Source organism: Dendrobates tinctorius, unplaced genomic scaffold (assembly GCF_039654945.1).
Source record: "Dendrobates tinctorius isolate UK_male_01 unplaced genomic scaffold, ASM3965494v1 ptg000029l, whole genome shotgun sequence".
NCBI classification, from domain to species: Eukaryota; Metazoa; Chordata; class Amphibia; order Anura; family Dendrobatidae; genus Dendrobates; species Dendrobates tinctorius.
Window position 1 is genome coordinate 55,918,623 of NW_027361697.1, and position 25,834 is coordinate 55,944,456.

A 25,834-nucleotide genomic window follows, 5' to 3' on the forward strand; every position below is an offset into this window, starting at 1 on the left:
TCACCTACTCCACATGCTTCATTTTCCCTCTCATTATCACATAGCATCGGCCTATTCACTGTCATATGGCTACTAGTGATGAGCAAGCGTGCTCGGATAAGGTGTTATCTGAGCATGCTCATGTCCTAATGGGAGTATTTTCGGCATTCTTGAAAAATACGCTCGAGTCCCCGTGCCTGCATGTCTCGCGAGCGTTTGATGTGGTTAATGAGAGGACTACTGAAAAGGAAGCATCAGCTTGTTATGGGGCTAAGTGGCTAGAGGGACAACTGCAAGATATCAGGATAGTTTTTAAATGGAAAGAGTCACCAGAAAATTACCTACTATTTAAAAAAAAATGGTTTAAAATAGTTCCAGTGGCCAATGTGACAATTCCAAGATTTAGATTTTTTTTAATACAAATTGTGTGATGAAAAACCATGGACAAAAACAGTTCCAAATACATTTAAACACAAAAACCTGATTTAAACAGGTTATTTTCTAATGAAACCTTCTCTTACAGATGAAAAATCATAATAATAACAGATATAGAAAATAAAATTATAGTTTAACATAAATACGGTACATGAATTAACAGGTTGCTTTCTGATGGGCATAGGAGAAAGGTGAGCCAAACTCGGTGATATTTCTGAAGTATCAGCACCGGCGTAACGTGCAGGTTTTCGCCTTTCATCTGAGCATATTGTACTTCAATCGTGATCTTTTGTTCCCGTAGGAGAAAACCACCGTCAAAGATGTCTTAGGCTGCGTTCACACGTTCAGGCTTTTTCACGGCGGCTTTAAGGCTAGTTTCACACTTGCTTTTTTTTGCAGCGCGTTTTTCCCGCAAAAAAACGCATTGAAAAAACGCATACAAAAGCATACAACTGCTGCGTTTTTTTCAAGCATTTTTATGAGCATGCATGAAAAAAACGCAGCGTTTTTATGCGTTTGTATGCGTTTTTAGTGCGTTTTTACCGCGTTTGCGTTTTTTTCCAACATTTTTAGGTGGCCCCTCACACTACCCAAACCATGACTTTACTAACCCTAACCCTGACCCTAACCCTGACCCTAACCCTGACCCTAACCCTTAACCAAATCATACTTAACCCTAACCCAAACCCTAAACCCTAACTAACCCTAACCCTAACCCTGACCCTGACCCTGACCCTAACCCTTAACAAAACCATACTTAACCCTAACCCTGACCCTAACCCTAACCCTAACCCTTAACCAAACCATACTTAACCCTAATCCTGACCCTAACCCTAACCCTGACCCTAACCCTAACCCTTAACAAAACCATACTTAACCCTAACCCTGACCCTAACCCTGACCCTAACCCTTAACCAAACCATACTTAACCCTAATCCTGACCCTAACCCTGACCCTAACCCTAACCCTGACCCTAACCCTTAACAAAACCATACTTAACCCTAATCCTGACCCTAACCCTGACCCTAACCCTTAACAAAACCATACTTAACCCTAACCCTGACCCTAACCCTAACCCTGACCCTAACCCTAACCCTAACCCTTAACAAAACCATACTTAACCCTAATCCTGACCCTAACCCTAACCCTGACCCTAACCCTAACCCTTAACCAATCCATACTTAACCCTAACCCTGACCCTAACCCTAACCCTGACCCTAACCCTTAACCAAACCATACTTAACCCTAATCCTGACCCTAACCCTGACCCTAACCCTAACCCTGACCCTAACCAAACCATACTTAACCCTAATCCTGACCCTAACCCTGACCCTAATCCTTAACAAAACCATACTTAACCCTAACCCTGACCCTAACCCTAACCCTGACCCTGACCCTAACCCTTAACAAAACCATACTTAACCCTAATCCTGACCCTAACCCTGACCCTAACCCTTAACCAAACCATACTTAACCCTAACCCTGACCCAAACCCCAACCCTAACCCTGACCCTGACCCTAACCCTAAACCCCCTTAACTAACCCTAACTCTAACCCAAACCCCTAAATTCCATGGTTAAAAAAAAAAAACGCATATGCAAAAAAACGCATACATGAGCATGCCAGTGCGCACATATGCGCATCCATAGGCTATAATGGCCATTTTTAGCGCAAAACGTGCGCATATGTGCGCATGCGCTTTTTTGCAGGGCCAAAAAATGCAACATGCTGCGTCTGGAAAATACAAACGCACACCCCAAAAAAACGCAGCGCATGAAAATCGCATACATGCGCTTACAAGCGCGCAGGTATGCGCACCCATGTTAAATATAGGGGAAAAAACGCATGCGCACATATGCGTTTTTTTCCAGCGCTAAAAAACGCAAATGTGAAACCAGCCTTACCGTGCGATTTTACCGCGAAAACGAAAAAAAAACAGCATCCCATGTAATCCTATGGGATTCCGCAATGCTGTGGTAATGCTGCGGATTTTACCGTGGTGGAATCACATCACAGAAAAATCCGCAGCATGCTCATTAATTTGCGGAATCGCGGCAATTCCGCCCACATAGGAATGCATTGTTCTGCTTACTTTCTGCAGGGGCTGGAGGCTGGCTGGGCTGATGTATATACAGGCGCTGATGTATATACAGGGGCTGGCTGTGGCTGGGCTGATGTATATACAGGGGCTGGGGGCTGGCTGTGGCTGGGCTGATGTATATACAGGGGCTGGCTGTGGCTGCGCTGATGCATATACAGGTGGTGCTGCGCTCAGTGGGCTGGACCTGGTGATGATATATATACATGAGGTGCTGGGCTCAGTAGGCTGAGGCTAAACCTAGTGATGATATATATACAGGTGGTGCTGGGCTCAGTGGGCTGAAGCTGGACCTGGTGATGATATATATACATGAGGTACTGGGTTCAGTGGGCTGGGGCTGTACCTGGTGATGATGTATATACTGGTGGTGCTGGGCTTAGTGGGCTGGTGATGATGTATATACAGGTGCTGGGCTTAGTGGGCTGGTGATGATGTATATACAGGTGCTGGGCTTAGTAGGCTGGGGCTGGTGATGATGTATGTACAGGTGCTGGGCTCAGTGGGCTGGTGATGATGTATATACAGGTGAGGGCTCAGTGGACTGGTGATTATGTATATACAGGTGCTGGGATCACTGGGCTGGGGCTGGTGATGATATATACACAGGTGGTGCTGGGCTCAGTGGGCTGGGGCTGGACCTGGTGATGATGGTGCTGGGATCAGAGGGTTGGGGCTGGACCTGGTGATGATATATATACAGGTGGTGCTTGGCTCAGTGGGCTGGTGATGATATATACAGGTGGTGCTGGGCTCGTTGAGCTGGTGCTGGTGATGATGTATATACTGGTGCTGGGCTTAGTGGGCTGGTGATAATGTACATACAGGTGCTGGGCTCAGTGGGCTGAGGTTGGACCTGGTGATGATATATATACAGGAGGTGCTGGGCTCAGTGGCTGGGGCTGGACCTGGTGTTGATGTACATACAGGTGGTGCTGGACTCAGTGGGCTGGGGTTGGACCTGGTGATGATATATACACAGGTGGTGCTTGGCTCAGTGGGCTGGGGCTGGTGATGATATATACAGGTGGTGCTGGGCTCGTTGAGCTGGTGCTGGTGATGATGTATATACTGGTGCTGGGCTTAGTAGGTTGGTGATAATGTACATACAGGTGCTGGGCTTAGTAGGCTGGGGTTGGTGATGATGTATGTACAGGTGCTGGGCTCAGCGGACTGGTGATGATGCATATACAGGTGCTGGGCTCAGTGGGCTGGGGCTGGTGATGATGTATATACAGGTGGTGCTGGGCTCAGTGGGCTGGGGCTGCTGATGATGTATATACAGGTGGTGCTGGGCTCAGTGGGCTGGTGATGATGTATATACAGGTGGTGCTGGGCTCAGTGGGCTGGGGCTGGTGATGATGTATATACAGGTGGGGCTGGGCTTAGTGGGCTGGTGATGATGTATGTACAGGTGCTGAGCTCAGTGGGTTGGGACTGGTGATGATGTATATACTGGTATGGGGCTCATTATAGTGTATGGAGCAGTTTCATTCACCTTTTTCGTTCTAAAAAATTTACAACCTGAATGACCATGGCTTGCCCCCCTCCTAGTTTTGATCCTGGGTACGCCCATGGTAAGGTGGCCTTTATATGGCACATTATTTGCACACTACCTAGACTGGAAATATGTTTTCTAGAGAAGCTTTTCCTACTGTTAATGCCTGGCTGTTCAATAATGAAAATATATGCAAACTTTTTCCTGCACCTTTCTCCCTACAAATATAAATTCTTATCCTAAAACTCTACCCATGTTCTCTATCAATTAGATTTATTGCAATTACAATTTATTGTAGGCTATTATCCCTGTTCGTGGTGCACAATTTAAGCCCCACCCAAGATCCATCTAGAAACCCCCTGCAGAAGCAAACTTTGCTACACATTTGCAGAAGATCTGTTTTGCAGGACAATCCCAAGCTGGAATTGTTTTGAGGCATGGGACCTTATCGGTTCTAGCTGTGAGCCATTGTAAGAGTGGTGGACTATGGCTGTCGCATTTCTACCCTGGAAAATACCAATGCCATTATGTGTATTATGTCCTGCGTCTTTGTTAATATCATGATGTAAAGTACCGTGTGAAATGTAATATGTCTCTGTGCAACATATAATAATATAGCAATGTGAAGTTTAACATTTATTTTGTATGGCAGTGTTATAGGTAATATTGGTAATGTACTGTATAATGTGGGATGTGAAAAGATACGTAAATAGTTGATGATCGGGCAAGATAGAGTTAAAGTTTGGGATATGCCCATAGTGGGAGCGGCTCGAGTTTAGGTAGAGTGACTGCTGCCTGCTAGGAAGGAGAGTTGGGTTTTGGAGTGCGCAGTGAGCAGCATTGCATCGGAGGGTGATCCTGTGTGAGAGGAGACTTAGAAAGGAGGGATAGTGTGATCCTGAGGAAAAGTGACAAAAGAGACAGAGTGGCATTCCTCCGGACTCGGTTCTGAGGAGAGGACCCTTAGCTGTAGGACCTTGAGCTTGCAACACAAAAGTTAACGAGCCTTAGCAAGACTGAGAGATGGGGACTAGTAAAGGGTCCCGAGCAGGAGAGTCAGGGAGCTAGTAGTGGAAGGAATAGGACATGAAACTGCTGAGCTAACAAAGGAGACCTGTTAATCAGGACTGTGGCATTAAAGTTGTGTTGTGGTGAAGTAGGGAAATACGGTGTATACAGAAAGCCCTGGAGTATACTACAGAGGACAGATACTATGTGGAAAATGCTGCATACTGTAAAAGAAACGTCCATAAGACTATCCCTTGTATATAACCCTTACCAGTTACCATTCCGTAAAGAGTTTATTTTGGAATAGTGATCTCTCTCCTTGAAATGTGAAACATCTGATCCTGGTAAACCGGCAACATCAGTTACATGAGGCCTGCACGGGCGCAGCGCCCTCACAGCACAAATCCACACACCCAGCCAGGACCCCAACTTTCATGTAACGTGCTGGGGTGCTGAAGACAAGGGCCTCACCTACAGCTACCGCCACACACAGTGTTAAACAATGACTATTTGTGGGTGTGGGCTTGGATATGACACATTGTTAATTCTGTACCTGCTTAAAGAGCTGCAAGTTGACAGCTTTTTCTAAAAATTGCTTCATGGTGCTGGAACGATGGGCTACAAAGCTTTCTTCTGAAAATGTAACTGGCTCCCCCTAGAGGAATCAGAGAAGAGAAATCAGCTGCAAGCGACACATGAACACAGTGTTACTATGACATGCGACACATAGAAAGGACAGACCGGAGGACATCATAAGGGTTGGTCTACAAATAGCAATTTTGTCTTTAAGAAATATAAGAAATCATGCCCTTTTCTATATGAAAAATAGAAAGACTGTCTTCAAAGCCCATTAGTAAACCCAAAGTAGTTAGTGATGGGGTATATTCTTACATGAGGCCATACGTAAACATCTTCAATACTTTAGCACCTATAGCATAGTGGCCAATCCTGACTTCACTGCAAGTATCTTGGCTTGAACTGACAGCAGGGTAAGTATACCATTATATTATTAGCTTGGGTGATAGAACTTTAGGTCCGGAAGAAACATATGAAGAAGACCTTGTGTCTTGTACATAACCTCTTCATTCCGATGGCGTAGCCGTCAAGGGTAATGTAGGTGAAAACGCTTCGGAAAAAAGTGGTCTTTTTCCTGAAGTGGCTCGGCTGGCACTTTTTTGCAGAGGTTTTGTCTCAACTATTAAGACCAGGCAACTTTCAGATGAAGCTAACTGAAGAATGAACATGTTACTTCTTTTAAAAGCTTCACGGTTTCTGAACCCTGAATTGGTTGAAAGAGGCAACAGAAAACTGGGCATGTGCAGAGCAATGCCATTTTTAGATTGCCGGAATCCAACCAAAGAAGACAACTTGTGCACATAGCCTGATACTGTAAGGATGTAATGTTGGATATCCCATTCTTTACTCATCATTGATAATAAGAGAACCATATATTAGAGAGAATGGATTTAGAACGACATGAAAGCCATTTTATTCACTGCGATCCCGTTAAGAAAAAGGCATCCATGGCAAAGCGACTCTAATTCGAAGCTCTTGACATCACTAGGCCTCCTCCTTTAACACTAGGACTAACGGACTTCTCACCCCCCCCCTAGAACTACCGAATGGAGTCATTTTGACTCCTGGCTTGTTTTCATTTATTTTTAGTTTCTTGCTCTATAATTTTATAGAATGGTATAGAATGCAAAACAGCAAGAAGATCGTCAGGCTTTAGCGCACTTCTTCTAGCCATATTAGCAATTAGCAAAACTGCAGGCCGTATTCTACAGAAATTATGCAGTCCACTCGTGAGTTCACTGGTTCACTGACAGATGTCCTGTGTATCTCCTGTGCATGTCAAGTATCTTTGCAAAAATGCTAATTATTATGTCTAAGCCAACATTTATTCTAAACTTCTTCTAAACATACAATAAAAACTAAAAGAAATAACATTTAGCGACAAAGACTAGCAAAAAAGAGAACTTTTTTTTTCAAAATTTACTTTCAATTACCAAAGGGAGTCATTTTGACTTCCTACTATATTTATAGTAGGTAGTCAAAATGACTCCCTTTGGTAATTAAAGGTAAATTTTGAAAAAAAGGTACTCTTTTTTTTTTCAAAAATTATTTATTGTCACAAAATCTTTTTTTGCATCCTAAATAAGTAAAAGTCACCGAGTCTCAAGCCGGAATTCGGAAAAATGGAGACACAGAAGAGACATAAAAATTGCGAGGAGTCAAAATGAGTCCATCAGTAGTTCTAGTGTTAAGCAAAAAAGCCAACTCACAAGTGAATAAGATGCCAAATCATGTCATGAAGTGAGTGAAGTAAGAGGAAGCTTACGGGTCTATATCGGAGAGCATCCCTGTATGAACCGAAGAGCGCGGCCTGAGCTCTGAGGAACGCCCGGGACACTCCATCTCCAGTAGACGTTGACTGCTTCTTCAGCTTACTCTTCAGAGTTGAGACCTGCAATAAAAAAGGACATACATAATAGATTACAGGAAAACAGGAAGAAAATTGGAGCGTGAACAATGATATATGATATATATGTTACTCTAAAAAACTCAATAATAGATGGACATAAACTATAGCAGATTAGTTCAATCACAAATGAAAGGAGAAGACAAGGAAGTGTCAACAGGAGGGAACAGGAGACAAAATGAATTAGCACCTGTGAAATTGACCCCGTGAGGGGTGACAACATCCAGTGGTGTGGGTCTCATCCCCACTGACTCAGCCAAAATCTCAGAGCCCTTTGCAAAAAAATGTATATTACACTTGCTGAACTGTTAATGGAAATGAAGGTGGGGGCACCCCAATGTGAGAAAGCAATCTCTCTCACTTTCTTCTCCCCGGGATTACCACATAGACATCGTTTCTTATCTGTGCACCTATTGTGTAACCTTAGCTGGGGTAAAGCTTTGACCTAAGGGCCTGTCACACTAAGCGATATCGCTAGCAATATCGCTGTAACGTCACTGGTTTTTGTGACGTAGCAGCGATATCGCTGTGTCTGATACTTACCTCCGACCGCTCCCCCGCTGCTTATCGCTGATCGCGCGAGAACGTCCTGGACCGTTTCTCGTCGTCAGCTTCTTGCTGGGCGTCCTGCTGTGGAGACGAGTGACGCATGGACGCGGGCGGGAGGACGCAGGATCGCCTCGTCTGACAGGTAAGTAGCGACCCCCAACCCCTGCGATGACGCTGGTGAGTTCTGCCTGTGTGACCACTTAGCGATGCACCAGCGATCCTGACCGCGTCATATCGCTGGTACATCGCTAAGTGTGACAGCACCTTCACTCTACATCCTTCAGCCCAACCAGAGTAAATAGAGCGTGACCTCTGCGGCGCTGTGTGGGAGAGCACCCCCGCTGCGCCAGAGAGCTCCGCTGCAGAAAATATTGTGCCAATGCACCAGATGCTTTCTGCCTGGGAAGAAATCCACAAGATGCTGTAGGAAAATGCAGCAGCAAAAATTCATGCATGTTTTATCACTTTAGACACACTTTAGGGCAGGAGTGAAGAATAAAGATGCATTCACACTGGGAAAGTTCTCAATATATAAATCAAATGTATACATTGGTCCCAAATCACTACACAGAGACTGAAAGAGTATTGTTATGGAGAAGGGGGAGGACATGTTATCCTTGATGTAATTCCTATCTTAAGTCATATGGCAAGGCTTTTTAAAGGGTCAAGATTGACTTTTAGGATTGCTATCTTCAATGTGTGGCATCAGAGACCCTGTTCTTTTCCTCTGCAAGGCCTTTAAGTCTCCTTACACTGACGTGGTATTTTTCTGAAAAACTTTATCCCCCAGTTCTCTAATAAAGACCTCTCACCCAGTCGCCTACTTTGCGCTTATGAGGGGCCCGAACCCTGAAACAGAAATGGAGTTATTTTCCTCTAGGATAAGATTCTGGTTTGGTATTCTCTCCTAAGCTCTGTGGGAAGGCTCCTTAAAGGGAAACGGTCACCTCGAAATATGATATTTATCTCCAGATATAGGGTTAGTCTGCAGTTACATAGCATCACAATGCTGCACGGCTGCCTCACTGAAAGTGCAGCCACCAGGAGAAAATGAACTTATTTCCTCCCAGGACCAGCTGGCTTCCAGTTATAGAGATGTGCATAGAGCAGCTACAGTCCGCTCTTACAGCACCACTCAATATACTGTGAGTGACGGCTGTAACCATGCCCCGATGCTTTTATTGACTGCTGTCTCTGTAGCATATTGGTGCACAGTGAGCTGTCAATCAAATTAATGGGGGTGTGTACTACTGCCGCTCACAGTATAGTAAGCAGTTACTGTAGCCGCTCAGTGCACTCCCGCTTCACTGTAAGACGGCGGGTCCTGGGAGGAAATAAATTCATTTTTTCTGGTTGCTGCAATTTCAGTAAGGTGGCCAGAAAGCAGTATAACACTATTTACCAGCTTATTAACCCTATATCTGGAGGTGAATTGCATTTTCCGAGGTGAAAGGTTCCCTTTAAAGGGAATTTGTCACCAGGTTTTTGCTGGGAGCAGCATAATTTAGAGACAGGGACCCTGATTTCAGTGATATGTTACTTACTGGGCTGCGTGCTGTAGTTTTGATAAAATCACAGGTTTATAAGCAGGATATTGTCACTAGAGGACGGTTTAGCCTGCTGCTATCTAGTCCAACTCACCCCCCCCATTGATTAGCAGCTTCCTGTCTATACACAGTGTACCCAGAAAGCTGCCAATCAAGTGATGTGGGCGGGGTTATACAGAGCTCAGCATTCAGAGAACTGGTAGATGTGCAGCAGAAAAAAACTGTGATTTTATCAAAACTGCAGCAAGCAGCCCAGTAAGGTAAGTTACATATCGTTAGAATTGGTGTCTCTGCCCCCTACATTCTGCTGATATCAGATGAGATAGCAAAAACTTGATGTCAGATTCCTTTTATAGGATCAATATTGATTTCTGGGATTGCTGCTTCATAAAGAAATCCTCTTTGAAGAAGCTATTTGCATACCCAATATATGTCAGTAAACCTTATATTCAACTATACAGAATAAGTTAACCAGGCTATTTAATACAGAAACACCATATTAAAAAAAAAAATGTACCATGTTGTGTAAGTCTTTTTTAACATGAAAGCTTATTGAAATTGTGCACATTGTATGTCTATACAATAGCTTTATTTGGAAAATCATCCTGATGCACATCTCCAGCATACAATGCAGGTTTAATGCATGTATAAAAGTGTAACACTTGCATAAAGGAAATGTAAAGCTCGGTTCAGATCCCACAGCTCCACCACAGAGAGGCTGCTCTCACACAATACACTGCCATGTTAGGATCAGCGTGGCTTCTATAGTTTACCAGCTAAATACATAATACTGTAAAAACACAGCAGCTCCACTCATAAAGGGGTTAATACTGTCTTGACGAACCCTACGTGTGAGTAGGCCTCCCTTAACGGTCGTAATGGAAGAGTCAAATTAATTAGTGTGTAATCCTAGTAGGCTGCTAACAAGGGCAGAGAGAGGCTTTATAGAGACGAAATTAAAGAAAAGGACATCGCTGTGGGTGATGAGGGCACCGGCGGCACGGGTGACAGTCTGCATTCAGTCCTCCCACGTGAGCACATCAAAGGAGAGATGATGCCCCACTGGGTGCAATTATCATATGGTTGGAGAGGGGGGATTCGGGTTCTGCACAATGTATGAGCTCATCACACTTGCATACATGATGAATTCTATCACTTACCTTGTTTATATGTATGGAGCTAGAATAAGCACAAGACATTTCCTGGACGTACATACTGTACATATTAATGTGCTCAAGTGCGCAGCTCGGAACGGGCTCTGGGGTCTTTTTTTTTTTTTTTCGTCCCTTGCCTGCAGTTCAGTATTTCAAGCGCTCACACCTACATTGCCCCAGACAAGGCTCATGACCAGACTCAGCCGATGCAAAACATCTATGGATGCAGAACTGTCAAAGAACATATACTCCTATAATGGGGCACGACTTCATGAAATGGACTAGTGAGTGACAGCCCGGCTTCTCTGGAGATCAAGCAGTGCCAGCCACTGGTGCCAACGTCTGTGATGTACAGCCGACCACATATCATTGTCACAATGCCAGGATGGATATGCTGATGCTTTAGTAGTCACTTAACCTGCAGTCATTAAATACTCAAGTGAAAAAAAACAAAAAAACAAAAAAACCCCACAATGTCTGCATTTGAGGAAACAACTGCATTTTCTCCTGGAGATTCTCTGCGGTTTAGAAACTGAATCCTGAGGGTGTGTTCACGCAGGAATGACAAAATTGCAATAATAAATATATATATATATATATACAGCGTCGGACTGGAACACCTTGGGCCCACCAGAGAAAATCATTCTTGGGGCCCACTATGTAGCTGCATAGAGTTAAATACCAGACAACCAATTATGCGGTAAAACACGCTAATATCCGGGTATAATATAAGGTTGTACATGTCTTAATTATGTAGCAGGAGTTGGGGTAGCCCCCTCATAGAATATAAAGCAGCCCCCTCACATAGTATAATGCAGCCATCTCATAGAATATAATGCAGCCATCTCATAGAATACAATACTGCCCCCCTCATAGGGTATAATGCACCCCCTCATAGGGTATAATGCACCCCCTCATAGGGTATAATACTGCCCCCCTCATAGGGTATAATGCACCCCCTCATAGGGTATAATGCACCCCCTCATAGGGTATAATGCACCCCCTCATAGGGTATAATACTGCCCCCCTCATAGGGAATAATGCTGCCCTCCTCATAGGGTATAATGCTGCCTCCTCATAGGGTATAATGCTGCCCCCTCATACGGTATAATACTGCCCCCCTCATAGGGAATAATGCACCCCCTCATAGGGTATAATGCTATATAGATATATAGATATAGAGTTAGATAGATATAGATAGAAAGATAGATGTAGAAATAGATAGATATAGAGATAGATAGTAGATAATGGATAGAAAGTAGATAATGGATAGATATAGATAGAAAGATTCATAGAGATAGATAGAGATAGATAGAGATAGATAGAGATAGATATAAAGATAGATATAGAAAGAAATATAGATAGATAGATAGATAGATCGATAGGTAGATAGATATAGAGATAGATAGAAAATAGATAATGGATAGATAGATAGATAGATAGATATAGAAATAGATAGCTATAGATAGAAAGATATAGAGATAGATATATAGATAGAGATACATAATAGATAGAGATAGATAATAGATAGAGATATACAGATATAATAATAATAATAATAATAATATAGACATATATAGATAGATATAGAGATAAATATATATAGATAGATGGCTATAAATAAAAATAGATATAGAGATATATATAGAGATAGATAGATATAGAGATAATAGATATAGAGATAGATAGATAGATAGATAGATATAGAGATAGATATAGAGTTAATAGCTAGATATAGAGATATGTATAGAGATAGATAGATATAGAGTTAGAAAGATAGACAGATATAGAGAGAGATATAGAGATAGAGATAGCTAGATAGATAGATGGATAGATAGATATAGATAATAGATAGATATAGAGATAGATATAGAGATAGATGGATAGATCAATAGATAGATAGATAAAGAGAGAGAGATAGAGATAGATAGATAATGAGATATAGAGATAGATACAGAGATATAGTGTTAGATAGAAAGATAGATATAGAGATAGATAGATATAGAGATAGATATGGATATAGAAATAGATAGATAGATAAAGAGATAGATAGATATAGAGATAAATAGATATAGAGATAATATATAGATAGATATAGAGATAATATATAGATAGCTATAGAGAGAGAGATATAGAGATAGATAGGTAGATAGATATAGAGATAATAGATAGATATAGAGATAGATAGATATAGATATAAAGATAGATAGAGATAGAGAGAGCGGTAGATAGAGAAAGAGATCGATATAGAGAGAGATAGATACAGAGATCGATAGAGAGATAGATATAGATATAGATAATAGATAGAAATAGAAATAGAGATAGATCGATATAGATAATAGATAGAGATAGAAAGATAGATAGATATAAGAAAGATAGAGAGATATATATAGAGAGAGATAGATAGATAGAGACAGATAGAGAGAGTGAGAGAGAGATATAAAAAAAAAAAACAAAACACAATACTCACCTCTCCTCCTCGCTCCCACGCTGATCCCGGCTTCAGTGTCAGGAGCTGCCCCCTCTGCCAGACACACAGCGGGTGCGCGATGTAGTGACGTCATCGCGCACTGGCTGTGAGCCAGGAGCAGAGAGGACTGAGGGCGGCGCCGGCCCTGATGCAGAGCGGCTTACTGGGCTGGGGGCGGGGCCTCTGGGGGTGGAGACTGTGAAATGAGATTCACTGCTTCGCAGTGAATATTCATTTCTCTTTAGCAGCGGGGACAGGGGCTCCTGCCTCCTGACACCCGCTGCTGCTCCGCTGGCAGGGGCCCCCATAGCAGCTGCATGGTGTGCGACACACCACTGGCTGGGGGCCCCTGGAGCAGCGGGGGCCCTAGGCAACTGCTGGCCCTGTATGCCAGCAGGTGCCAGGGCCCACCAGATGCCAGGGCCCACCGGAGAATCCTCCGGTTCTCCGGTGGGCCAGTCCGACGCTGTATATATAACACACACACACACAGTATAAAAAAGATCATTTTTTTTTCATTAATGTCCACTCTGTACCCCATCTTGAATGAAACAAAACAGAAATGTAGAAATTTTTACAAATTTATAAAAAAAAAAAAAAAATGAAATATCACATGGTCATAAGTATTTAGACCCTTTGCTCAGTATTGAGTAGAAGCACCCTTTTGAGCTAGTACAGCCATGAGTCTTCTTGGGAATGATGCAACAAGTTTTTCACACCTGGATTTGGGGATCCTCTGCCATTCTTCCTTGCAGATCCTCTCCAGTTCCGTCAGGTTGGATGGTGAGCATTGGTGGGCAGCCATTTTCAGGTCTCTCCAGAGATGGTCAATTGGGTTTAGGTCAGGGCTCTGGCTGGGCCAGTCAAGAATGGTCACAGAGTTGTTCTGAAGCCCCTCCTTTGTTATTTTAGCTGTGTGCTTAAGGTCATTGTCCTGTTGGAAGGTGAATAGTCGGCCAAGTCTGAGGTCCAGAGCACTCTGGAAGAGATTTTCATCCAGGTTATCGCTGTACTTGGCTGCATTTATGTTTCCTTCAATTGCAACCAGTCATCCTGGCCACGCAGAGGAAAAACACCCCCATAGCATGATGCTGCCACCATCATGTTTCACTGTTGGTATTGTATTGTGCAGGTGATGAGCAGTGCCTGCTTTTTATCCACACATACTGCTTATTTCTCATAGTCTGGGAGTCCTTCATGTGTTATTTAGCAAACTCTTTGCGGGCTTTCAAAAGTCTTGCACTGAGGAGAGGCTTCCATTGGGCCACTCTGCCATAAAGGCCCGACTGGTGGAGGGCTGCAGGAAAATAATGTGAGAAGCAGCATCCAATCCGGGTGAAAAATACTCACAAAAGTGTTTTTCACCCGGATTGGATGCTGCTTCTTCACATTATTTTCCTGGAATCTTCATGTCCATTTGGGTCTCTGGACTGGAAGCATGCATCTCCTGAATGATCTTGTATGCGCTGTCGGCTGTTACTTTATTTTGCTGGAGGAGGGCTGCAGTCATAGTTGACTTTGTGGAACTTTCTCCCATCTCCCTATTGCATCTTTGGAGCTCAGCCACAGTGATCTTGGGGTTCTTCTTTACCTCTCTCACCAAGGCTCTTCTCCCACGATTGCTCAGTTTGGCTGGATGGCCAGGTCTGGGAAGACTTTTCGTGGTCCCAAATGTCTTCCATTTAAGGATTATGGCGACCACTGTGCTCTTAGGAACCTTGAGTACTGCAGATATTCTTTTGTAACCTTGGTCAGATCTGTGCCTTGCCACAATTCTGTCTCTGAGCTCCTTGGCCAGTTCCTTTAACCTCATGATTCTCATTTGGTCTGACATGCACTGTGAGCTGTGAGGTCTTATATAGACAGGTGTGCGCCTTTACAAACCAAGTCCTATCAGTTTAATTAAAGACAGCTGGACTCCAATGAAGGAATAGAACCATCTCAAGGAGGATCACAAGGAAATGGACAGCATGTGACCTAAATATGAGTGTCTGAGCAAAGGGTCTGAATGCTTATGACCATGTGATATATCAGTTTTTCTTTTTTAATAAATTTGCAAAAATTTCTACATTTCTTTTTTTTTTTTAAGTCAAGTTGGGGTGCAGAGTGTACATTAATGAGAAAAAAAATGAACTTTTTTGATTTTACCAAATGACTGCAATGAAAAAAAGAGTGAAAAATTTAAAGGGGTCTGAATACTTTCCGTACCCACTGTATGTTGTGGATTCTTCTATATACTTTACCATGGAATTAGGAAGAAATCCATTGCTGCAGATTACCCAACCTAAACTGACGTGCTGCACACTTAAGATCCATAGTACAGGTTCATTTAACCTTGGAATCCATGCAGATTGTTTTTCTGCAGCATGTGGATAAACTTTGGTAAAAATTGTTACACAATCCTACAAATGTGCAATATGATTGCCGTGTTTGATCCTATCTTAGTTATCAGTGAGACCCAATATATGTTGATATACCCACACTGAGAAAATAGCACTGTGCACAGTCTGGGAGAGTACATTGTAAGATGGACAGGATTTATAGCATGTGTACCCCACAGTCTTCATAAACAGCTTGGTTTATGTACTTGGAAACAATCAATTGACTTTACAGCAGAAAAGTTCAGCATAAAAAAAAAAAAGAGAACTTGTGAAATTAAATCACAGGGTCATTTTACATTTCACACCATAGCACAATGTTAGAACATAGTACTAGAATAATGACAGGAGGAGATTTGCCTTTAAACACAGCTTCAGTGACAGCTGGGATGAGTTTATTTTGTGTAAATTATGACGTTATTAAATTTTGAAAACTTTTTATCATCCTGTCATTTGACATCCAATACTTTGATCCAATTCATCTTTTCATATATCTTTATAGTGATCAGAATTCTGTTTGGCAACAAAGCTCCAAAATCTCTACAAAGACTTGTAGTTAAAAATTGACATGCTGACTGCCAGCAGCCATCAGTAGTGGGGGAGCTCAGGAGCTTATTGCATGCTCAGTACAAACCAGTTATGGACGGATGTGCTACAGCAGAACTGTGCTGAGCTTTAGGCTAAGTGCACAAGTAGATTTTCGTCCTGCGGATTTTTCCACGCAGATTTTAAGAAATCCGCAGGTCAAATGACCTGCATTTTTCCTGCGGATTTCCAGCGTTTTTTGTGTGGTTTTCCACTGTGGTTTTCCCCCTGCGGATTTGGAGAATGGAGCAGGTGGAAAACCGCACAAAAAAAGTGATATTCTGCTTTTTTTGGACGGCACAAAAACAGTGCGGAAAAAACCGTAGCATCTGCACAGCATGTTTTTTTTCATTGATTTACATAGTACTGTAAATCACAGTGCGGATCTGCAGCGTTTCTGCACGGAAAAATCCGCTGCGGATCTGCAGGAAATCTGCATCGTGTGCACATAGCCTTATAGTTGTACTAATACCACAATTCTGCTACGCACCCGAACTGTCACTCAATGTGGAGAGCCCGCCCTGCCAGTAACCAGTAAGTAAGGAGCCTGCATAGCTCACAGCTGCTCAGGAGTCTGATTGAGAATACCACTGTAATGTTGCAGAACTCAAAGTTTTCACTGCAGAATTTCCACTACTGTATTTCCACGGTGGACTCAGCCTGTGGGAATATATCCTGAAGCAGTGCTACAATTCATTTTTGACAACATACTGCAGGAACAATCTTTGGTTGTTATGGCACTTCATTTTCTATGAGCAGCCAAGTCACAGATTTTTTTATGGCTACGTGTGACCTTTTCATTTACTTAAAAGGAATGATTTAAGTTGTGAAGCAACTGCAATTTTTACCACTATTCGAGCAGAACTTTTATTAGCTTCAAACCACGAACCTCAAATTAGCCGAAATTGTAGCTTTACAAGCTGGATTTAGAGAAGGCTAAAAAGCAAGCAATATTAAAAGCCAATGACTTCAGAATACCTGAAAAAGCTAGGAGATACAAGGAGAAAGCCAACGTTTGAGTTATTGGCAAAAGCAAAACTTTTCACTCCAGCAAGAGTGTAAAATTATGGAAAGAAAAATAAAAGAACCTCTTGAGCAACCGTGTAATGGAAACTTTACACTGATCAACAAGATACTTTGGAGACAAAAGCAGAACAAAAATATAGGTTGGTTCCATATTTATAGTTTATAATAATGAAAAAATGTATTATTTGACTCTACTTATTGGAAAACAGAATATTGCTTTGGCCGAGTCAAAGTGATGCATGTAGAGACACAAGACAAGGGTCAGTGGGTGCTCTAATCCGTTGGCCTGGCTGTCATTGGAAAGACCAAACGGGCCGGGGCTCATCCATCTGAAGGACCACACTCCTTCCCCATGGGCAGAACACTACTCAGACAACACAGGGTGAGAGTACCCAGACTCCGGTAAGACTTTATTGGGTCACCAATAGTTAACAGAATCTATTACATTTCCATCAAGGACATAAGATCCTGCAAATGACAGAGTCTCACCCTTCCGCTGGCTCACCAGGAATTTGAATCTCCCTGACTGCGGGAAAACAAGGGCCAAATACACCAACCAGCAGCACCCCACTTTTGGTGGGTACTCACTGAGAGGAGGTAGCGGCAATCTTAGGAAGCTGTCCAAGCATAGCGAGGCATGAGGCCAGTTGACTAGTATTCCACAGGGGGCTGATGCAATCTGTAATCAGCAGGCATTCAACAAATTAGAGCATGAAAAAGGGGCAACAGAGAGTCTCACATGAAACAATGGCTCATGTCATGTCTCTTGACTTTCTGATCAAAGTAATAGTACGTCTGGCATAATTAAGAATAGTTCACCGCCGCACACGTGGCCAGATTTTCCTCATTGATGCCGAGTCATCACAATACAATTTAAGAAACCGTGAACATATACTACTGGAAATTGTACATGTATTCAATTCAAAGGCTCTAATAAAGAACGCAGGTTTTAATTCAAAACACGCTGCTGAATCAACTGTGATTATGGAATCTATTTTACAGGAATATATTTTTGCAAATTCATGAAGCTGGAATCCTCCCTTTTTGTTGAATTTCACTGCAAGTGGTCCCATGAGTTCTGTGCTTCAGGACGCCTGAGTCTGGGTGACCTGGTTATTTCTTTATTTCACTTGTTTTTTTATTTTACGACATTTTTACATTTTTCTTATATATCTTTTTTTTCTCTTCTAAATACAAAAAGAAGTTTACACCAAGCACTCACACACACACACCTGAAGAAAGTTTGGTACACACACAAACACTGCATACGTGAAAAAGTGCCATTCCTCTCCCCCTTCAAACGCTGTATTGAGCAGAGGAAGAATACACCTTCCTTGCCACAGACACTAATAGTGAGGGAGAGCATCCCACCTTCCTTTATTTTTCCTCCTCCTCCTTTTCCTAAAGTGATACTGAACCGCCAAGCAGACCCACCTGGACAAAAACTGAACCAGCGCCCACCGTTAGTGACCCCATATGGACCTCACCCCCCCAAAGATTATAAGCCACCGATTTCTGATTTTGTGGCGCACTCAGGAATCCAATTTGACGCCATCGGTCTTACAGAAATAGTCTCTCTCAAAATCTTTTTCTCTGAGGATTTTGTAAACCTCATGGTGGACCAAACAAATTTGTACGCCTAGCGAATTTTGCCACAAGACAGCCCTTCATCATTTTCTAACTGGACCCCTGTGGACACAGTAGAAATTATGACATTTTGGGGCCTGGTCCTTCACATGAGGTGAAGAAGCCAGAACTTCTGCAATATTGGAGTATTGATGTTTTAAACAACACTCAACTGTTCATCATGACTATGACCCGTAAACGATTTGAGGCAATCCAAAAATTTTAGCATTACAATGATAATCAGCAATGTCTTCCCTGAGACTTAGCCCAACTTTGACCGTCTTTTCAAAGTTCAATCGGTCATTGAGCACTTCAGCAACAAGTTTGCTGAAGTGTACGCTCCCCAAAGGGACATCTGTGTAGATGAGTCCCTAATACATATTAAGGGGAGGCTCAAATTCCGGGAATACCTGTCCAGTAAGAAGGCCAGGTACAGAATTAACTCTTACCAGCTGTGCGTGAGTACCTCAGGGTATACCCACAGGTTTACAGTTTATGAAGGGAAGGACACCTGGATTCAGCCCCCTGAATGTCCCCCTGTCCTGGGATGGGGCTAAGGATATTGCCCCTTTTCCAAGGCTCCCAATATAAGCCCTCACCTGCACCATAAATGAGCGCATCCATGGGGTTAGTAATGGGGGTGTCTTATAGATGTCTCTCCATTACTAACCCCTGAGCTTGATGTCATCGGCCATAACATAGCTGACATCAACCCCAACCCTATACCCCACTTGCCACTGCACCAGCGCAAGTGGGAAGGGTGAGTCTAAGAGCCAAATTTGGCGCATCTTATTCATGCACCATTTCAGGGCCGCTGAGGGCTGATGTAATAAGCCTGGTAGTGGAGCCAATAACCATGGCCCCTTCCCTGGCTACTAATATCATCCCACAGCTGTCTGTTTAGACTTTGCTGGTTAGAATTTATAGAGTGACTCTACGTTATTTTTTTTTTTGGGGGGGGCACCCTGTAAACTAACCAGTGAATGCTAAGCAAACAACTGTGAGCTCATATTAATCGCTTGGGAACATTTAGGGCTTATGGTCCCTTCCCCAGATTATTAATATCAGCACCCAGCTGTCGGCTTTCCTTCTGCTGTTATGATGTGGGAGCCAAAGCCATTTTTTTAATTAATTTAAAAATAGGTACAGCAAAAAAAGAAAACACACAGATCATTGATTATATAGTACAATGACATATCTATCTAGTTCCGCATCACTATCTCTATTTTTGAACATCTTTAACACATAACACTCTAATTTCTATGCTGCATTTCATTCCATAATGTCACACTGACAGCACATGGACACGGACAGTACACGGATGTCACATACATACAGACGGATGGCACACAATCATGGACTACAGACCTCACCAGTACTGGTTTTTCCAGTACCAAAATCACCAGGACATGTGAAGGGGCCTAAGAGAGGGATGTATGATGCAAATAACCTAATTTACTAGAGAACTGAGTCTACCATTGAAGTTAAAATTGGAAGAAGTATTGAATCCTACACATAATAAAATAAATGTGGAAGCGTAAGCCTTACATGTACCAGAACTTTTTTTTTGTTATTGTTGTTTAGTCTTTTTTTTACCGTCTTTGGTTGATTTATATTTGCAATCTGAAATACTTTAGCGGGAGCGGAAATGCTACTGGCTGACAGCGTCTGTAACAGCCAGTAAATCTGAAATATTATGTGCGAATTCTGGAAGGCAGCCATTAGGAAGATTGTAGTATGGGACGCAACAGGGGCATCCCCATGGAGAAGGGACGACTAATGGGGGACAAGTGTGACCTCTAACCTTGGCAGGGATCAGCACTATCTAGACTAGTAATCAGTATCACATGCTTCCAATATCTTACACCCTGAAGCCCTTCCTAGGACTGCAGACAGGTAATGGCAGTGATATGTTTAATGGGTTCAGCGGAGCTGACTGACACCTCTCTAACAATTAAAGTCAGACAAGCCGTTTGGAAATAAATTCTCCATGTTTGATGTTATGGTAATAACATGGCATGTGTGCGGAGTTTCACTTTGTGGAACTGATGAATTCACAGAAAGAAACAACTGAAAATGTGTCATGCGGTGTTCAAACATCAAATGAAATTAAGATTTTGTGCAGGAATTCAGCAGTCGGCTCTAATGTGGATTGTGTGAACCAAATCTAATGACAGCAAAGTCACAATTTCAATATATTTGATGTGAACATTGGAAAAATTATATAAAAAAAAATTATTTACATTCACGCCTGAAAAAGTTAGCAGCCCGCATTCTCTTTTAGAAATGTTCCCCTACCAAATATTGCATTGTGACAACATTTCTAGCACGCAAGAATAACAGTCTCAGGGACGGACATATCATTGGCGCAACCTGGGCAGTCGCACAGGGGCCCAAGAGGTAAAGGAGCCACATCTACTTACAAAACAGGGGGAATTGTGCATTCTGATGAGCTACTGGACTATAAAGGGCCAAAATATTGTGTTTGCACAGCGGTGCGCTTCTCTTTGTGTCCGCCAGTGCACTGTCTGATGCATTGTTCCTGCTGTCAGAAATATTAGAGCCAAACAGGAATCTGAGTAGTCCCATCATAAGTCAATGTGATCTATTACGAATTATCAATATCTATTTAGAAACAGCTATGTCTTCATTATGAAGATCTGGCGTACCTGTCATGGCGCCATCATGAACAGATACAGCATAGCTGTCATGGCTCCATTATGGACAGATCCGGTGTAGCTGTCATGGCTCCATTATGGACAGATCCGGTGTACCTGTCACGGCTCCATTATGGACAGATATGGTGTAGCTGTCATGGCTCCATTATGGACAGATCCGGTGTACCTGTCACGGCTCCATTATGGACAGATATGGTGTAGCTGTCATGGCTCCATTATGGACAGATCCTGTGTACCCATCATGGCTCCACTGTGGACAGATTTGGAGTACCTGACATGGCTCCATTATGGACAGATCAGGTGTACCTATCATGGCTCCATTATGAACAGATCCGGAATACCTGTCATGGCTCCATTATGGACAGATATGGCGTGGCTGTCATGGCTCCATTATGGACAGATCCACTGCAGTTGTCATGGTTCCATTTTGGAAAGATCTAGCGTACCTGTCATGGCTCCATTATGGACAGGTCTGGCATAGCTGTCATGGCTCCATTGTACATACATCGGCATAGCTGTCATGGCTCCATTATGAACAGATTCGGCATAGCTGTCATGGCTCCATTATGGACAGATCTGGCATAACTGTCATGGCTCCATTATGGACAGATCTGGCATAACTGTCATGGCTCCATTATGGACAGATCTGGCATAACTGTCATGGCTCCATTATGGACAGATCTGGCATAACTGTCACGGCTCCATTATGGACAGATCTGGCATAACTGTCACGGCTCCATTATGGACAGATCTGGCATAGCTGTCATGGTTTCATTGAACATACATCCGGCATAGCCTTTTTGGCTCCATTAGGCTACTTTCACACATCCGGTGTGTGGGGTCCGGCGGCGTGCGGCGAAAAGCCGGGCCGCCAGATCCGGCCTGCAGCCGTGACACCGGATGTTTGTGCGGCGTCTGATACGGCTCGGACAAGATTTAAAGGAGCCGCAGGAGGAGGTGGACAGAGGCAGCCGCTGAGAGAGATAGATGCTGAAAGGGAGGTGAGAGGAGGGTAGGAGAGGAGAGGAGAGGGGAGGAGAGGGGAGGGGAGAGAGGGGGTGGAGAGAGAGAGAGAGACATGTGAGGTTAACACTCAGTGTCCAGGCGAGAGAATCTCTCTCTTGCCGGGCACTTGTGGGGTTAACCCCACAGAGAGATCTCTCTCTCACCCAGACACTGTGAGTGTTAACCCCACAAGTGCCCGGCGAGAGAGATCTCTCACAAGTGTCCGGGACGATGTGGCGACAATGAAAGCTTATGAGACAAAACCGGATCCGGTTATGAAAAATTTCGCCGCATCGTGCCGGATTACAAAAACCGGATGTGTGAAAGAGGCCTTATGGACTCATCTGCTATACGTGTAACAGCTCCGTTATGATTAAAAGCTTATATGGACACGGTCTAAAACCATATTTATTGGACATGCGATAATTTGGTCTCAGAATCTTTAGTTAATTGGACCTTTCACTTTTCTTCCTTTGGTAAAATAAGGTAGTAATAGATGGATAATACAGATACATTACTAAAGGACACATAAGGTAACGGTAGGTTTGTGACCAGTCATTGTGGTAACAGACTTCAGCAGCTAAATGATAACTGTTGTGCTCAGTAGAAGAATGTTAAATGATTTTGGACAGGGATCAGTTTTGCGATGGTGCTGAAATACTCAGCGACACTTCTATCTCTGATCGCCTCCAGTATCTAATTAAAATGTCCAGAGCAGAGCACAGGTAATTGAATAAGATGAGTTCACAGATGGGGAGAGGATCGGTCAGATCATTAGCATCTTACCTGAGAGGAGGCAGATACTAATTATAAGTGAGCAGTAACCTTGCTGTTTATTAGGATGAAGTGCAGATGCAGAGAAGGGACTAATGAACCCTGCTCCATTAAAATCCTGCTTTTCGCATGTAAAAGATTAGCCGTAATGGTGGATGAATGTGAAATATGAGCTACATGATTTCTGATGTCACCAGTTCTACACGACAGAGTCAGACGTTTACTCCAGGCCAGGTGACACAATGCACACGTGGCAATTTCTAGTAGTCATTTGACTCCTGGTTTAAATATCAAGCTTTTTACAGACCATGGATCCATGCACCGTTCGTCATCTTCCAAACGGAGAGACTAGGGTCCGATCCCTCACAATGTAAATAGCTTTTGAAATGTCGTAAATAAAGGTTGTGCAATGCGGAGTTGTGCAAAAATTTTGCGACATTTGGCATTTTCATAACGGTTTTGGCCAGCTCTGCCAAAATGGGCGAAGGTGGGTTGGGACGGAGGCGTGACGCCACAGCTCCTCTAATTTATGCCAAGCAATAGCATTCCTTACACCACAAGTCTTACTCCAGTCTCACACTGGAGGAAGATTCGTGGTGAGGCGCTCAACACTTAGCATCTTGTCTGATTTATTAAAAGTTGTGTAAATCTTAATAAATCGGGGCCTCGCCATCCACAACTGCCCCCTCATCATGTCCAAAAAGTTGACCATGATAAACTCCACTTTCATGCCCACTCCCATCTTTTAACATCCTTCTAAACCTATGGTGGTGGTATACTGAATTTCTAACTGCTACCTGCACTGACAACCCTTAATACACATGTTTGGAATTGCCCATGTACTATTACACATTTACATTACAATCCATAAAAAGAAAAACTATATCTATACAGGTTCCATACAGACACACACGCTGCAGTTACTTTTGAACCTCAGGGGGTCTAGTAGCCGCTTTACTCCATGAGGAGATACAAGTATTGGTAATGGATCCACTACAATATATGGCTGACTTATACTTCTATTAGGATACCACTATTTTATCTTGCAGTGACAGCACTGTGGTTATCAGCTGCGATATCATTGTGTTCATTGTCCCTACTCTGTACCATCACTGCAGACAAGAGCGACCAAGGTTATTAGGGAACTAGGGGGTCTGCAATACCAAGACAGGTTATTACACTTGGGGTTATTTAGTTTGGAGAATCGAGGGCTTAGGGGTGATCTTATTACAATGTATAAATAGATGCGGGGACAATACAAAGACCTTTCTAATGATCTTTTTACTCTTAGACCTGTGACGGGGACAAGGGGGCATCCTCTACGTCTGGAGGAAAGAAGGTTTAAGCATACTCACAGATGCGGATTCTTTACTGTAAGAGCAGTGAGACTATGGAACTCTCTGCCATATGATGTTGTAATGAGTGATTCCCTAAAAAAATTTAAGAAGGGACTGGATGCCTTTCTTGAAAAGTATAATATTACAGGTTATATACACTAGTTTCCTTAATATTGCGTTGATCCAGGGAGCTAGTCTGATTGCCGTATGTGGAGTTGGGAAGGAATTTTTTCCCCAATGTGAAGCTTACTGTTTGCCACATGGGTTTTTTTTTTGCCTTCCTCTTGATCAACATGTTAGGGCAAGTTAGTACAGGATATGGGTTGAACTAGATGGACTTAAAGTCTCCCTTCAACCTTAATAACTATGTTACTATGTTAGTGTGCACAATTACCCTTCCCATTATGTCACATTATGTAGCATCTATCCACTGTGACATAACTATCGCCATTAAAAAGGATTTCCAGGAACAAAAAAGTACACTAACAAAAATTGATCTCGCTCTTCTTGTAAGGCCTACCCAAACTCCACTTCACTTTATTTTTGATTCTAAGGGAGACCTGTCACCAATTTTGTCCTGTGTCAACTAAAACTATGACCTTAGTCAGCACCTGTGCTACAGTCCATCAGTGGTTAGATAACCCCCTGACTATCTTTGTATACCCCACAAAAAACTTTTGACGTTCTTCTGTGCTGTATTTTAATCCTGTCGGTCTGGTCTGATGGGCCTGGCTTCTGTGGTCTCCCTCCTACTGCTGTAATTGTCGTGGGCGCCCCTATTGCCGGCAGAGCCGAAAACATAAGTGCGCATGTGCCATTATTATTTAGGCTCTGCCTGCAATAGGGCAGAGTATAGCACGTTGGCGGAAGCTGACAATTTCTCTGCGCAGGTGTGTCTTTTCCCCTGGATATGTAGAAGATGGAGAAAATGCAGAAGGCATCATTCACGTCAATAACAGCTGGAGGACGGCTATCAACAACCAGGAGGAGGGATGGTGACAGCAGAAACCATACTACAGTTGCAGCATTTTGGGGATTGCCTCTCCTGGCGCGAAGTGCCGGGTGTCAACTGTTAGAATCAGCTGACACCCGGCGGTGATCGCCCGCGCACAGGCCCTGTGTGTGGACGATTGCCATAACATATCCATAAGTCCAAGTCATTAAGTACCAGGCGACCTGGACGTATGGGTACGTCCAAGGTCGTA

At 43.1% G+C, this 25,834-nt stretch overlaps 1 protein-coding gene across 4 annotated transcripts in view; it reads right to left on the reverse strand.

Moving 5' to 3' along the window:
• Nucleotides 1–25,834, reverse strand: part of DENND1B (DENN domain containing 1B) — a 270,500-nt gene that overhangs the window by 38,850 nt on the left and 205,816 nt on the right. For all 4 annotated transcript variants that reach the window (XM_073571725.1, XM_073571723.1, XM_073571724.1 and 1 more), the window contains 2 exons: nucleotides 7,360–7,485; nucleotides 5,572–5,673 (listed from right to left, as the gene is read on the reverse strand). In XM_073571725.1, the coding sequence (XP_073427826.1) occupies nucleotides 5,572–5,673; nucleotides 7,360–7,485 (228 nt within the window). The remainder of the gene's footprint in view (nucleotides 1–5,571; nucleotides 5,674–7,359; nucleotides 7,486–25,834) is intronic.